The sequence below is a fragment of the Xenopus tropicalis genome, chromosome 3 (assembly GCF_000004195.4).
Source record: "Xenopus tropicalis strain Nigerian chromosome 3, UCB_Xtro_10.0, whole genome shotgun sequence".
NCBI classification, from domain to species: Eukaryota; Metazoa; Chordata; class Amphibia; order Anura; family Pipidae; genus Xenopus; species Xenopus tropicalis.
The window spans coordinates 16,299,657-16,316,360 of record NC_030679.2 but is presented as its reverse complement, the minus strand read 5'-3'; the positions used below and the strand labels follow the sequence as shown (position 1 = coordinate 16,316,360).

General features: G+C 42.6%; 1 protein-coding gene and 1 long non-coding RNA gene across 8 annotated transcripts in view; one reads left to right on the top strand and one right to left on the bottom strand.

The window, feature by feature from the left end:
- The window catches only part of anks1b (ankyrin repeat and sterile alpha motif domain containing 1B), a 203,045-nt gene that overhangs the window by 134,521 nt on the left and 51,820 nt on the right, over nt 1-16,704 (top strand). For 4 of the 7 annotated variants that reach the window (XM_031898696.1, XM_031898695.1, XM_031898698.1 and 1 more), the window contains one exon: nt 8,778-8,924. In XM_031898696.1, the coding sequence (XP_031754556.1) occupies nt 8,778-8,924 (147 nt within the window). The remainder of the gene's footprint in view (nt 1-8,777; nt 8,925-16,704) is intronic. The other 3 variants (XM_031898701.1, XM_031898699.1, XM_031898697.1) reach the window with 1 other exon arrangement.
- Nucleotides 9,048-16,704, bottom strand: part of LOC116409694 — a 31,875-nt gene continuing 24,218 nt past the window's right edge. The window contains exon 2 of the long non-coding RNA XR_004221917.1: nt 9,048-9,278. This is a non-coding gene — a long non-coding RNA (uncharacterized LOC116409694). The remainder of the gene's footprint in view (nt 9,279-16,704) is intronic.

Below are 16,704 nucleotides of genomic sequence, written 5' to 3'. Positions count from 1 at the left end.
GGGGGACCTGGATATTAAAGTATACAGGAAACCCACCCACACAGACCAGTACTTGCTGTTTGGTTCCCACCACCCTTTGGAACATAAACTGGGTGTCATTATGACTCTACATCATCGGGCTGAAACTGTGGCATCCAATGCAGAGGCTAAGGAGAAGGAATATAAACATCTAAATTAAAACTTGTGGGTACCCAGACTGGGCCTTTATCAAAACCAAATCAAAGACCAGCAAAAAGACCAGAACAACAAACAGAAGGGAGGAACACACCAGGCAAAGCAACATAGTCATTCCATATGTTGCTGGAACATCAGAAAAACTTAGGAGAATTTTCAACAAACATCGCATTCCTGTGTTTTTCAAACCCAGCAACACTCCGAGACAAAAGCTGGTACACCCTAAAGACCCTACACCTAAGCACATGAAAAGTAATGTGGTCTATGCTGTCCAGTGTAGCGAAGAGTGCTCTGACTTATACATTGGGGAGACAAAACAACCTCTCTGTAAGAGAATGGCCCAACATAGGCGGGCAAACTCCTCAGGACAAGACTCAGCAGTCTATCTACACCTAAAAGAAAAAGGTCACTCTTTTGAGGACAGTAACGTGTATATTTTGGACCAAGAGGACAGATGGTTTGAAAGAGGTGTGAAAGAGGCCATTTATGCCAACCTGGAAAAACCATCCCTGAACCGAGGAGGGGGCCTGCGACACTGTTTGTCATCAACATACAATGCCACTTTGACATCCTTACCCCTGCGGTTTCACAACAGCTCACACTTCCAGTCATTAACACCTTCATCAATGAGAATCATGGTACCATTGTGATTGGATCATACCTTCTTACACCTGTCAGTTTCAGCTAACAACTGAACAAGTTCAATGGAACCATTGTGATTGAATGTCTGTGACTGTACTACCATCAAGAGTTTAAATACTGGAGAATTTCCTACCAGTCATTTGAACTGAAGAAGCCACTTGGATGAGTGGTGAAACGTTTTCAAGAAAAACTCAGAAAAGTCCAGTTGTTTTAGACTTAATTCTACTAGATACTAAGCCTCTGGAAAGATTCTCTTGGATGTACTTTTTCATGGCTTGGGTCTCTGGGACTGATAATAGCTAAGTTCTACCCCTTGGAGGAATAGTGCCAGGGATAAGTTCAATAGAGGAAGAGTCTCTGCATTCTTTTTCTCTAAGACATCAGAGAATTCAACAATGCATTTAGGCAAAAGAGGGGAATCTTGTACAATTGATGACACATGTAGCGGCATGATTGCAGCAGGCATACACTTGGAATGGCAGGAGAAACTCCAGGCAGTGAGATCACAGGAGATACATAGTACATAGTAAGTTAGGTTGAAAAAAGACGTACGTCCATCACGTTCAACCATAATGCCTATATATAACCTGCCTAACTTCTAGTTGATCCAGAGGAAAACAAAAAACCCCATCTCAAGCCTCTCTAATTTGCTGCAGAGGGGAAAAAAATTCCTTCCTGACCAGTCCCTGGATCAACTTGTACTAAGAGCTATCTCCCATAACCCTGTATTCCCTCACTTGCTAAGAAGCCATCCAACCCTTCTTAAAGCAATATAATGTATCAGCCAGCACAACTGATTTGGGGAGGGAATTCCACATCTTCACAGCTCGCACAGTAAAAAATCCTTTCCGATTATTTAAACGGAACCAGCCTTCTTCTAAACGGAGTGGGTGCCCTTGTGTCTGTTGGAAGGACCTACTGGTAAATAAAGCATTAGAGAGGTTATTATATGATTCCCTTATATATTTATACATAGTTATCATGTCACCTCTTAAGCGCCTCTTCTCCGGTGTAAACAGACCCAACTTGGCCAGTCTTTCTTCATAACTGAGACTTTCCATACCCTTTACCAGCTTAGTTGCCCTTCTCTGGACCCTCTCTAATTCAATAATGTCCCGTTTAAGCACTGGAGACCAAAACTGAACAGCATATTCTAGATGGAGCCTTACCAGCGCTCTGTAAAGGGGAAGAATAACCCCCTCCTCCCGTGAATCTATACCCCTTTTAATACAGCTCAAAACCATGTTTGCCCTTGCAGCTGCTGCCTGGCATTGCTTGCTACAGCCAAGTTTATTATCTACAAGGACTCCAAGGTCCTTCTCCATTATGGATTTGCAGTCCCATTAAGGGTATAAGTGGCTTGCATATTTTTACATCCCAGGTGCATGACCTTACATTTATCCACATTAAATCTCATCTGCCATTTAGCTGCCCAGATTGCCAATTGGTCAAGATCCTGCTGCAAGGATGCCACATCCTGGATAGAATTGACTGGGCTGAGGAGTTTTGTGTCATCTGCAAACACTGATAATATAATACCCTCCCCTAAGTCATTTATGAACAAGTTAAACAAAAGTATTTTTTTGTTGTTGTAATATTGGTGTGTAGGCAGCCATCTCAGTGCATTGTGCCTGATTCTGAGCTTTCAGAAGGAGCCAGCACTACACATTAGAACTGCTTTCAGGTAACCTATAGTTTCTCCTTCTCCCATGTAACTGGAGGAGTAGCAAGTTGGACTTGGATTTCTTACTAATGAGTGCTATTCTCATATCTACTTGGAGCCGCTATCTTGTTACCTTTTCATTGTTCTTCTGATTGGCTGCTGAGAGGGGGGTGATATCACTCCAACTTGCAGCTCAGCAGTAAAGTTTATCAGATCTCAAATCACATGGTTGTGGCATCCTGGGAAATGAAGAATATGGCTGGCCCGATGTAAAATTTCAAAATTAAATATAAAAGAAATCTGTGTTTTTGAAAAACAAATTTCAATACAGGATTCTGCTGTGTTTTGAAAAAAACATGTTTTCCCATGACAGTATTCTTTTAACCACAGAAGACCTAGTATAAATGGAGTGGCAGGACCACCCCACCCATAACGGCAACAACACTGTGGAAGAAAAAGAACAAAAGAAGTATCCATAAAATTCCCTGCTGCCCCCGAATCCAGGAATGCTTGATGGGAAAAGGACTTAGAGGAATAGGATAGGGTAACAGGTACAAAGATTCTCGAAACTTGCTTATCTGGGAATGAATCTATTCTGCCTAGGGGTGACTCCCCACTCGGACCTAGGTGGGAGTGTTTCCCTGACATTGAGGCTTTACAAGGCAGGCCTTAAGAAAGAAGGTGACCACTCTGTCCACAATATAAGTAAAGATGAAAGGTCCTTTCAAGTGTGCTCTCATCTGGGGAGAGATGAGTGGCTACTAGTTGATTGGGCTCTTCGGCTTGAGAACTCTGGACATATTTGGTTAAAGCGGAACTTTTATTGCCAGACCGTTTTTGAACATTTTGTACTCTTTCACTTTAGGGGCCATTCCTAGGGGGTACTTTTGGTTTACCTGGGAAAACAATACATATTTTTTTTCAGGACAACCTAAGCTTTCAAAATATGCTTGCATTTTTGTGTAATTCCACTTCTGTATGATAATCGTGTTGCAGGACCAACTTGCCAGTCCCCTTGGCTCATTGCCTAGGGGGTTGGGGGTGCACCAATAATGCTGAGAGAGGATCCTAAATGTGAAGCACATATGTGATACGTACTTAGAGATTTTTTTCTCAGAAAAAGCATTAAAGGACAAGGAAACGTATTAACCTTAATTTTAATAAATTAAAAGTAAGTCTAAAGGCATTCTTTTTAAGTACTTACTGCATATCTAAATTTCCAGATCCCTGCTTGCTTCTCTGAGATATGGTGCTGGCAGCCTAGAGCAGTTAGAATACTCCAGTGACATCACTGAAATCTCTCTCCCCTTCCTGTAGGCTTCAGTAGCAATGCACATGTGTGTAACTTGATCCTGTCTCCTGTTCTGAGCTACACATGACCAGGGCATCATTGTTCCAGGTGAATACAGAAAACAATGGCATATTCCACAGCAAACATAGTGCCCTGTGTTATCTTTCAAAGGCAGGCAGAGGCATTGATTTTCTTGCCAGGGGCACTGAAAATCACACAGGCGGCAGAGATAAAATCGAAGGAATTGTGAAATAAAGAATCATCTCCCAAAGTTCCCAAATTGGTGACGCCCAAGGCCAATGCGATAATGTATGCAACTTCACAGGAGCAAGCTCAAACTGAATGAGACAGTGATTCAGGAACAGCAATCAGGAGGAGCAGCCAGGGCATAAAACTGAGGAGCTGGAGCAGAAGCACCTTGAGGACATCCAGATGGAAGGCAAAAGCTGCAGGGACTGGGATAGATTAACCTCTTGGATCTCAAGGTGCCAGCAGCAGTAGTGCGAGAGGGCTCCATGTTGGCCCAAGCTAACTGTTACGGACTGTAATTTAGAGGAGCCTGTAAACTGACATTGAGTAACCTCTTAGATGTAGCAGGAGAGCCCTGCCAAACCCAGTATGTTGCAGTGGCAGGCAGCAAAGATTCGTAAGTCAGGGACAGACAAGAAACAAAAAAACTGCAGGAATCAGAACAACAAAGGCTTCAGAAAAGTCAGAATACACTAAACCAGCTTGGACACTGAAACAAGACAGGAAGCGCTATTTAAATTTGAATTTTTTGCCAAAAGTCATGATGCAGCAGGTGCCAGCTTCACTGTGCATGAGCACATGTGCCGGGGGACAATGTGTGCTGGAGCTTGCCTAAGTGGAAGTGCCCGGGGAGTGGTGCGCCTAAAGGTAGAAATGCTCTCCAGGCTCCCAGTGCTCCTTACATAATTAGGGAGAATGCAAGTCAAAATTTAAAAAGCATACTGCCCAATAGTCCTCCTATTATTTAGTAAAAACACCACAATTTTGGCTCACCTAATCAAATACTTACTTCACATTTTCTATCTGTTTTCTTGAACAGGCAGCCATCTTTAAAAAGGTATTCTCCCTTCCTTTCCCTCCTTGCTTCATACTGCACATGTGTTTCATTCCCTCCCCCTCCCCCCCTCTGGCAGATCCGCTTCTGATTGGCTGGTGGGCATATGTAGCTCAGAACAGGGGACAGAATCAAGTTACACACATGTGCATTGCTACTGAAGGCTGCCGCTGGTAGTCTTTACACTGCTGAAGGCTGCCAACACCATATCTCAGGGAAGCAAGCAGGGATCTGGGAATTTAGATATGCAGTAAGTGGTTTAACACAAATTAAATATACACAAAATACAGGGAGTCCAATAACCTTATATATTTAGCAACATAACACTGCCCCCCCCCCCCACAAAAAAAGGGAAATCCTCCTGAAAAATCGGATCAAATAGGCCCATCTCCTTGTTAAATTAAGAGTTTACACAATTTCTATTAGACAGGCTCAGGGGGCACAGAGGAGATTATCCAACCAGACAGTGTTTATGCCCTTGAAAGCCATGGACATGAATTTGATTTGACTCTTTAATAACCTGATGGTACAACATGATAATGCTGGTTGAGGAGTTGTGGTGTCATTGAAAACCATAAAGCCCTTTGACACAGTGACCTGATCCAAATTGGGTACCCATTTTAGTACATAATGAATTTGTGGATTAAAACAGTGAAATAGATTTAAGCAGTAAACAGCTCCAAATACTTGTGCCCATATTTATGAAAGACTGAATCTCAATCCAGTAGTGCAGTCACTAAATGCTAGAACTGAGATATAGCAAACTTTTACACTTTTGAGTTATTTTCTAAAGTTACTCTACATGCTGTACAATTCTCTAATTGTTCACTGCTTGACATGATTTAAATAAATGGAGACACTGATAGGGAACTTCAATTACAGCTATGATTTAGCCAGCTGGAATTTGCATATTGGTAACTGACCCCTACGCTGAACAACCAAGCAATCATTTTGAAGGAGACCATGCTAAGATCAATTGAAGCTCATGTCAGACTACTATATATTTTTATATAAATATACCACCATGAAATCAATGGACACAGTAATCTACCCATTATAAAGGAATCTAAAGTTGGCACAGAGCAACCCTTCAGATTGGACAGTCTGGACCCAGGCATTGGGCAATGGCAACCTCAGTGCCTGTCTTCACCTGAGATAACCCGATGGGCTAGGTATGTTATTAAAGATTTGAGAAACATTTTTGTAAATGGAGAATGTTACATAGCTACATAGGGTTGAAAAAAGACCAGAGTCCATCAAGTTTAACCCATCCAAGTAAACCCAGCACACACAACCCACACCTACCAATCTATACACTCACATACATAAACTATACATACAACCACTAATACTAACTGTAGATATTAGTATCACAATAGCCTTGGATATTCTGATTGTTCAAGAACTCATCCAGGCCCCTCTTAAAGGCATTAACAGAATCTGTCATTACCACATCTCTAGGAAGGGAATTCCACAACCTCACTGCCCTCACCGTGAAAAACCACCTACGCTGCTTCAAATGGAAGCTCCGTTCCTCTAATCTAAAGGGGTGGACTCTGGTGAGTTGATTGTTTTTATGGGAAAAAAGAACATCCCCCATCTGCCTATAATCCCCTCTAATGTACTTGTACAGAGTAATCATGTCCCCTCGCAAGCGCCTCTTTTCCAGAGAAAACAACCCCAACCTCGACAGTCTAACCTCATAGTTTAAATCTTCCATCCCCTTAACCAGTTTAGTTGCACGTCTCTGCACTCTCTCCAGCTCATTAATATGCTTCTTAAGGACTGGAGCCCTAAACTGCACTGCATACTCAAGGTGAGGCCTTACCAGGGACCTACAGTATAAAGAGGCAAAATTATGTTTTCATCCCTTGAGTAAATGCCCTTTTTTATACAAGACAGCACTTTATTTGCTTTAGTAGCCACAGAATGACACTGCCTGGAATTAGACAACTTGTTATCTACAAAAACCCCTAGATCCTTCTCCATTAAGGATACCCCAAACACACTACCATTCAGTAGATAGTTTGCGTTTATATTATTTCTACCAAAATGCATAACTTTGCACTTATCAACATTGAACCTCATTTTCCAGTTTGCTGCCCAGTTTCCCAATTTTGTCAAATCGCTCTGCAAAGCGGCAGCATCCTGCATGGAACTTATAGTTTTGCACAATTTTGTGTCATCAGCAAAAATAGAAACAGTACTGTCTTTGCCCACCTCCAGGTCATTAATAAACAAGTTAAAAAGCAAAGGACCAAGGACTGACCCCTGCGGTACTCCATTAACCACACTGGTCCAAGTAGAAAATGTTCCATTTACCACCACTCTTTGTAATCTATCCTTCAGCCAGTTCTCTATCCAATTACAAATATTATGTTCTAGGCCAATATTCCTCAATTTGATTATTAACCTTCTGTGAGGTACTGTATCAAACGCTTTAGCAAAGTCCAAGTAGATGACATCAACTGCCATTCCAGCATCGAGGTTCCTACTCACCTCCTCATAAAAGGCGACTAAATTAGTCTGGCAAGATCTGTTACGCATAAAACCATGCTGGCACAAACTAATAGTATTGTGAACTGCAATGTATTCAAGTACCCTATCCCTTATTACCCCTTCCAAAAGTTTTCCTACTACCGATGTTAGACTAACAGGCCTATAGTTTTCCGGCTGAGAATGGGTTCCCTTTTTAAATAACGGCACCACATTAGCAATCCGCTAGTCTCTCGGCACCATGCCAGACCTCAACGAATCCTGAAAAATTAAGTGAAGAGGTTTGGCAATCACAGCGCTCAGCTCATTTAATACCCTGGGATGAATCCCATCCGGTCCTGGACCTTTGTTTACCTTTACATGTTCAAGTCTCTTTTGAATTTCCTCCCGAGTGACCCATGCGTCAGTAGCTAAATTACTAGAACTGGGCATATTAAAAGGGAAGCCTTCATTACCTGGCTCCTCAGATGTATAGACAGATGAAAAATAAGAGTTCAAAATTTTCTGCTGTCCCAGCTAACTTGAATGCTTTAAAATCACGTTTTTTCTTACCAACCTCGACACTAACACTTTTATTCAGCCATAAAGGTTTTGCTTTGCGATGCCTCTCCTTGCTTACAAGGGGAATATACTGTTGTGTATACCTGCAAAGCAATGTTTTAAAGATGTTCCATTTTCCTTCTGTGTCTAACCCTATGAAAAACCTTTCTCAGTTGACACATTGCAGAGATGCCCTTATACTGGCAAAGTCTGCACGTCTAAAATTGAGTGTTTTATTTACTCCCTTACAGAGTTGTCTCTGCAGCATTATCTCAAAGGAGACCATGTTGTGATCACTGTTCCCCAAATGCTCACCCACACAAATGTTAGAGATGAGTTCATTATTATTAGATATCACCAGGTCCAAAATAGAGTCATTCCTAGTAGGTTCTTGAACCGCCTGAAATAAAAAGTTGTCATTTAGCATATTTACAAACCTACCTACTAAACAATACAGTAATTTAAAAAAGGAATAAAAGGTGCAAATTTGCTGTTCACTATAGCAACTAATCAGATGTTTGCTTTCAAGCAGCAGGTCAGAAAATGCAACCTTCTGATTGGTTTCAAAACTGGAGCAGACTTATTATAACATTACTGCGTTCGTGGTATTTCATGGTTGAAGTTTTAGTTCATATATTAAAACTGACTTGCTATTGGTTAAGCCTGTATAAATACTTGATGAAGAACTGTATTAAACTAAGCCTGTGTACTAAAATAATTAATCAGGAAGTTCAAAACTGTTTTGTGCCTTGGTGGATGTCTTACTGTCTGCTTGTTTACAGTTCAGTGGCGTCTTTGGTGTCTCCTGTCCTGGTGTTCATAGTAAACGTGGTGCAATGATTGTATAGCAGAATTGACTAAATTAACCCACTGCTTGTTACTTTTAGAGTAAATATGATTTTCAGACAGGAGACTGGGGAGAACCTTCGATCAGTCTTCGAGCCCCCAACGAGACCACCGGATCCATCCCATTCCAATACTGGCAGCACCACCCAGAAAAACTTATCTTCCAAGCATGCGACTACAAAGCATATGTAAGTATTGACATACTCAAGTCACAGTCTCAGACTTATCTGTGGAAAAATATTGCTCTGTTTTTCATATTGCTTGCCCATTAATCTTAATCATTATGCTGTAAAGTTTCCAGAACACTGTTAAAAAATCCAACGCAAATAGTTTTATTACCGAAGTGAATGGTAACGGACCCCCTGTGACAGCTTAACAGTTTAGCAAGGGATTTCAATGGGAGGTAATAATTATATCATCTTGTCTTTCTCTATGTTAGTACTTAATTAAACCCAAACAGCTCTAAAGAGGTAAGTGTTTCTTTCAGAGTCTGTGGTCAAGTCTTGAAATGTTTTCCCTTGGCTTCTGCCTTTGGAACATATCTGTAAAAAAGAATAAGAGATGTTAAACTCTATGGGGAAGAAAGGCTTGTGCTTTATACAAAGGCTGGTGCCTTCCCGTGGTGAGATTTAGTACAAAAAATATAGCTTTGAAACTTTGGCTGAGAATCTGGCTCCCTCCTGTTGTGACACACATTACATTGTAGGAATATGCGGCTGCTTTAGCACTTTTTTTTTTAGAAGCAGTAGGGTTACTTTTTGGAACCTTCATTGAATGCTGATTTATATGGAGATGTAAAGGGTTAAATATTTAGATCTTAAAACAAATATAACCAAATATATTAGGGAAGCTTTCTTGCTCCACAATTCATAATGAATAATTAAAATATTAAAGAGGCTATTACTGATTTCTATGCTATGCTGATTTCTATTACTATTTCTGTTGCTGTCAGGAATCATGAAGTCCATACGCTCACCAGCCTACACCCTGATGCATTTAACCCTGCCCCTGATGTGATCATCCCTGTGCCTGCTCTGCCTAAGCTCTTTAACATTTGCATGAAACTTAACCACTTTCATGGCAGTCTTTTGGACTCTAACCCTGACTGGACTCGTGCCTGCAGTTTTCTCCGATGGCAGCGAAGTCCCCTGAAAGTTCTATTTCAAATATTTTAGCCTTTTTTAGGCTAAGTCTAGGCTGCTGTCATTGTTTTGTCTTTTATCAATATTATTTGAAGCCATGGGTCTCTGAATTGGGAGGAGGCAAAAATTTTACCCCTAGCACCAAATTTTAATGTGACAGAATCATCTTCCATGGCCCCTATTTTTAAACATATTTTTTCATCTGAAAAGCTTCTCACATTTTTTTCAGAGAAAATTTGGGTGCTTAAAAAGCACTTGCCTTCAGCTGCACTCTGCATCTGTAGGCCATAAAAGTGTAGGCCATAAAGGTCTGTCCACCCACCGTACTTGTGCTATAAAGTATTACTATGAAGATATTCATTCATCCAGGTCATGGTATATCTAGTACAGGTATAAGTATATCTAAAGCAACTGGATGTTTCACTACTCATCCGAGCAGCTTCTTCAGTTCATGTGACAGGTATGAGAAATCTTCAGCATATAAACTCTTTTACTTATCCAATCACAATGGCACATTGTAACTCTTCAGCACCATCTGTCTGCAACATACAATGCTGTTCTAACATCTGTACTGCTGCAGTTTCAGAACTCTTCACACAGATGCAACTCTCGCAAGTAACACCTATCTCTATAAGTTGCATGATACTTTGGTAATACTATCAAAGTAACCCCACAGCATTCAAACCTCTGTGAGTTTCAGGTGTCTCCTCTCTGAAGAGTTACAATGTGTCATTGTGATTGGATTAGTCGAAGAGTTTATATGCTGAGGACTTCCCATACCTATAAAGCTCATATCAGGTTTACATAAACTTATGCCCATGTCATCCTCAGAACCTGATGTTCTGAGGAGGGCAAAATTTTTTTCATGCAGTAAGAGGTCAGTTTTACTAATTATAAACACTATAACTTCGTCAGCTTTCTCTGGACCCCTTTTGGGACAAGGAAAGGCTAAGTCACTTGGGGGTGCCAAAATGTTAGGCAACCCCAAGTCACTTTAATCGCTTACCTTGTACCCCGGGCTGGTGCCCCTGTTAGGAGAAAACAGCACCAGCCCAGGGTACCTGTAGCGATGCGCTTCCTCCTTCCTGCTTTGCTTCTCTGTTAAAGTTCGGCTTTTTCACTCTACTGCGCATGCGCGCGCACGAAAGGAGGAAGCGCTGCATGTACCCCGGGCTGGTGCTGTTCTCTCCGAACAGGGGCGATTTAAGTCACTTGGGGGTGCCTAACATTTTGGCACCCCCAAGTGACTTTGCCTTTCCATGTCCTTTAAGCCTTTGCTGCAGATAAATGGAACTAAATCCTAAAAATAAATGTTAAAACCTCCACTAAAATGTTCAACATTTTTTTGTAATGTTGTAATAATAATAATAATAATAATAATAAATCCTGAGCATTTTTTTTTAAATCTATTAAATTACAGCAGCTGTTGAATATTTAACCCTTTAAGTGCCACAGAGCATAGATTCTGTTCTGCAGTACTTTCGGGGTTGGGAGCGGAGGACCGGCTTTTAAAGTGGCTCCTTCGCTCCCCACTCATTCCCCGAGCCCCTAGGCAATGAGCAGAGGTGGGAAACGAGTGGCCCCTTGGGTGCAATCGCCCAGGGGCCCCATAGGAAAATCAAGGCACATAGTTTCCACGTGCCTGCCTTTTCCTGCTCTCCCCCTCCATTCCTGCGTGCCCACTCACTGGATCCTGCATAGAAGACATCTCCTGTGGTTCCTGGGTCCCTCCTGCGTCCCTCCTGCGATTTCCAGCCTGCTTGTCCCCAGGTTAGTGTCACATACACATACAAACACACACACTAATACACACTTATACTTACACTTACACATACATTTTGGGGGGGGGGTTGGGGGTGTTTCACACATTCACAGCACTTACAGCACTCACACTTACTTGCACACGCACACAACACACATTTTGCAATTTTTTGGGGGTTTTTTTCTTGCATCATTTTTGTTCTTGCCTGAAAAAATGTTTTAATTCCATTTCAGATAGCGTAATCACATTTTTAGTCATTTTATTGCATTTTCAGTTATGCATACAGTAGGAGTTGTTAGCTTGAGTTTGTCTGTAAAACTAATTTGCCCAATTCAAAATACTTGAACTGTGATTCTGACTGCAGATATCACTAGGCAAAAAACCCCCCATTGATTTTAGTGATTTTTTGGGGGATTTAGCGATTTTATTGTTCTTTGTTACTTGTCTTTGCCCATGGACAATTTGGCTTACTCTGTACACCACATAGTTTGGTAAATCTATGCATATTGGGCATCAAACTGTTCAGTAGACCCCTGGCATTCATATTTAGAATGTTTTATTTTGATACATTACAAAATGTGGGGGTACATAATGGGGTAAAATGCAAGGTTTGTGACGATTTTCAGAAATGTCATAAAAACTTATGTTTAGCATAGGTTTGTAGTTTGGTAGTTTGCAGTAGAAAGATGTATTTACCATTTTTTTTTGTCAGAATTTGTACTTTTGGAAAATATATGATTTTCTATGGTCTCCAGGGTGTCTTATGGCACATACTACACATACTAGGTGCAAAAATTGCTTAAAAAGACCTAAAAGAGGTTGCAGTCTGGCACGTGAAAAGTAAATATGAGCACCCGCCTCCAGATGGTATCATAGCGGGAGAGGAAGTGTACGGTGTGGAGCATGAGAGAGTACCATAGCTTTCTTGGAATGTCACAAAAGCGTGTCATAGTGAAATTCTCCAACTGGCTAAGTTTGGGGGAAGGAGGAGCCTAAGGGGATTGACGGATCTTAGGTGCTATTATTATGGCTGGAGGTGGGGCATTCCAAGGGGAAGCTAGCTCTCCAGCATGTAAAACTTTATCAATAAAGGTGTGAGAGCCAGAGGAGATGGTGTCCTTGATCTCCTTGATTAGACGGTTTGGAACTTTGGTGGTGCGCAATTCCATGCACTGCATAATTTCCTGCGTTTGCACCCAATCTATTCTCTCAAAATCCCGGAGATCCCCAACTCTGGTTAACTGAGCCCGGCAAAGGTGGCGGCAGATGCTGGTGGATTCTAACATCCTAGTCTTTAAAGACAGATTGTAAAGCAAAGGCTCAGCTAGAATGTCCTCCCCTTGAATAACTCCTTTCCTTAGCACGGGGACCATGCTCCAGGTTTTAAGAGTCTCTTGGTAGTATGCCGGTAATGGTAAGAGATTTTTAAGAACCCTTCAGGTTCGATGACAAATAATTTTTGGTCATGTTGCGTACCTGGTGATAAAAGCTGGATGCCAGAGTACACCACTGTGGAGCAGGGTCTGCATAAAGGTATCTCTGTATCTGTTGGAGATGGAAAGTGTGCACTTGGGAGCATATGCACACAACTCAAGGGGAGACTTGAAATACCTGCAGATACCCAGTGCTTTCCCATCCAGAAAAAGTCTAGTAACCTTCTCTGGATCTTAGCAATGAATTATTTAATTGGGCTAAGACACGCCATTGTTACCGTCTGGAGAGGTGTACAGCGTTTTCAGGTAGCCTACAAAATGTCTAAAGTCATAGGCTTGCAGAGTACTAAGAGGTATTGGTAATCCACCCTGTCAAATGCCTTCTCTTGATCTAGGGAGAGAAAGACAAGGGATAGACCAGAGGAAAATGCAGCAAATCTCGGACCAGAAAAACATTATCAAAAATTGTCCTGCCGGGGACTGTGTAGGACTGATCTAGATTAATCTAAATCTGCCAGAACAGACTTGAGTCTGAGGTAGATAGCTTTGGCTACAATGTTATAGTCTGTGCTGAGCAAGGAGACTGGGCGCCAGTTCTTAATAAGACGGAGATCCCCCTTCTTAGGTAGCAGTGACAACACTGCCCAACAGCATGAAAGGGGCATCTCACCTGTCTCAAGGGCGCCTTCTTCCTATTTAAAGGCGCAGGCGCGCTGACGGATGACGTCATGGCGCATGACGTCAGCGCGCAATGGCGCCAAATTTGAATTATTTAAGGGCCTTTCTTTTGCTACTCATTGCCCGTGATAGGTTTTTACTCCTGGTGCCTGTTTTGTGCTTTATGCGTCCTGTTGCTCCTGTTTTGACCCTGCCTGGCTTTGACGACTCTGATTTCTGTATCCTGATCCGTGCCTGTCCCTGACTACTGTTTCTGCCTCATCCTTCTGTTTGATTATCCGGTTTGACCCATTGCCTGCCTGACGATCCTAGTTATCTGCCCGCCTCGACCCAGCCTGTCTGACCACGTATTTGCCTACTCCTATCTGTACCGTGACCATTGGCCTTAAGACTTTCTACCGTCGTGCCCCATTGCTAGCCAGAACTCCTGCTCTGCACCTCTAGTATAAGTCCAGGTGGCATCCGAGTAGCTGAGGGCTCCTCCCAAAGCCAAAGGCGGTCACGCTACTGGTGAAGCACGAGCCGAGACCAGGGTGTTTGGCACTTGTTCTGGTATTGGGTGCCGACCGTGACATTATCACGGGCCATGGAAGACTATGGTCACGAAGCCGCTGCTGCTCCATCTGCCTCCTCCACCACTGAAGCGTTGCTGACCACCTTGCTTCAACGCCTAGAGGAACAGGAGCAGAAACAAAACTATCTCCTGCAGGGTTTCCATAATCTGACCCGTAAACTGGAAACCCCACAGCAGCGGTCCAGTCATGGTTCTTCTCCTCCGGGAGGTTCTGCTAACTTGTGGGGTAACACCATTAGGCCCCAAGAACCTAAGATTGCCTTCCCTGAAAAATTCTGTGGGGATCGATCCAAATTTTTTACATTTAAAGAGGCTTGTAAACTATATCTCAGTTTCTTTCCTCATTCATTCTCTACTGATGAGGAGAGAGTAAGATTTGTAATGACCCTCCTTCAAGGTGACCCTCAGATTTGGGCCCTCAGATTGTCCACCTCAGACCCAGCCCGTTCCTCCTTAGATAGTTTCTTTGACTCCATGGCGATTCTCTACGATGACCCGGATCGTGCATCCACTGCCGATGCCGCGATTCGTAGGCTTCGTCAGGGGAAACGGGATGTAGAGGTGTATTGTACTGAATTCCGTCGGTGGGCAGTAGAAACTGGCTGGAATGACATGGCCTTACGCAGCCAGTTTCGTATAGGCCTGTCTGAGTCTATCAAAGATAGTCTGGTCAACTACCCCCTATCTTCTAACCTGGATGACCTCATGTCTTTAGCCATCCAGGTAGATAGGAGACAGAGGGAAAGAAGGGGTGAGAGGAATTCCTCTCTTCGTTCTAATTTTTTCAGCTCTTCCAAAGCTGTATCTAATTTTGAATGTGCTGGGCCCTCCGTACCTTTGCCTCAGGAAGAACCCATGCAATTGGGCATTTCTCACTTATCTCCTGAGGAAAAGGCTCGCAGGTGTACTCAAGGGTTGTGTATATACTGTGGGGAAAAAGGTCATTTCCTAAATCAATGTCTTAAGAGGCCGGGAAACTCCCAAGCCTAAATGGAGAAGGGGAGCTCCATTTGGGTGCAGGTGTTTTCTCTCCCCTATCTGCCTCTAGGATTTTGATTCCGGTCAAATTAACATGGCCCATGGGTTCGGTCAAGGTATCTGCTTTTGTAGACTCGGGGGCAGAGGGGAATTTTTTGGATGCTGCTTTTGCAGCCAAATTTGGTGTACCTTTACTTCCTTTAAGTGCCCCCCTTGAAAATCATGGCAGTAGATCAAAGACCTTTAGGATCAGGATTGGTTTCTGAGAAAACTATGTCTCTTTCTCTGAGTATAAATTCTCATTGCGAAAAGCTAGCACTATTCATCATAAAAGGTGCCACCTCTCCGCTCATTTTAGGATTGCCGTGGCTCCAAGCTCATAACCCCACAATTGACTGGGCATCTGGGAAAATTATTCAGTGGGGACCTAACTGTAGGGGTTCGTGTATTTCCCCTATAATGGAAGTCACGTCCCTGGAGGGGTTACCTGCAGCTTATAATGACTATATTGATGTATTCTCAAAGAAAGCTGCCGAGACACTACCACCTCATAGGCATTATGACTGTCCAATTGACCTAATTCCCGGCTCTACTCCCCCCAGAGGGAGAACTTATCCCCTTTCATTGCCCGAGGCCCAGGCAATGAGAGAGTATATTTCTGAGAATCTAGAAAGAGGGTTCATTAGGCCCTCAAATTCCCCTGCCGGTGCTGGATTCTTTTTTGTGGGCAAGAAGGACGGAGGTCTTCGCCCATGTATTGACTATAAGGGGGCTTAACAAGATTACTATTAAGAACCGCTATCCCCTTCCACTAATCTCTGAGCTCTTTGATCGCGTTAAGGGTGCTAGCATCTATACTAAACTTGATCTTAGAGGTGCTTACAATCTCATTCGTATCAGGGAAGGGGATGAGTGGAAAACCGCTTTTAACACAAGGGATGGCCACTACGAATATTTAGTTATGCCTTTTGGTCTTTGCAACGCTCCTGCAATGTTCCAGGAATTTGTCAATGATATTTTCCGGGACCTACTAGGGGTGTTTGTAGTAGTCTACTTGGACGACATTCCAATTTTCTCCTCTAACCTAAGTGACCATCGTAGTCATGTTAAAGAGGTGTTACGAAGATTAAGGCAGAATAATTTGTACGCAAAACTCGAAAAATGCACCTTTGAGGTTAATTCCGTTCAGTTTTTGGGGTTCCATATTTCCAGTAAGGGTCTAGAAATGGATCCAGAGAAAGTAAGAGCTGTTCTTGACTGGACGCAACCTCTTTCCCTACGTGCTACCCAACGGTTTTTAGGTTTCGCCAACTATTATCGTCAGTTCATTAAGAATTTCTCCCTGATTGTGGCCCCTATCACTGACCTTACTAAGAAGGGAGCAGATCCTAGCTTGTGGTC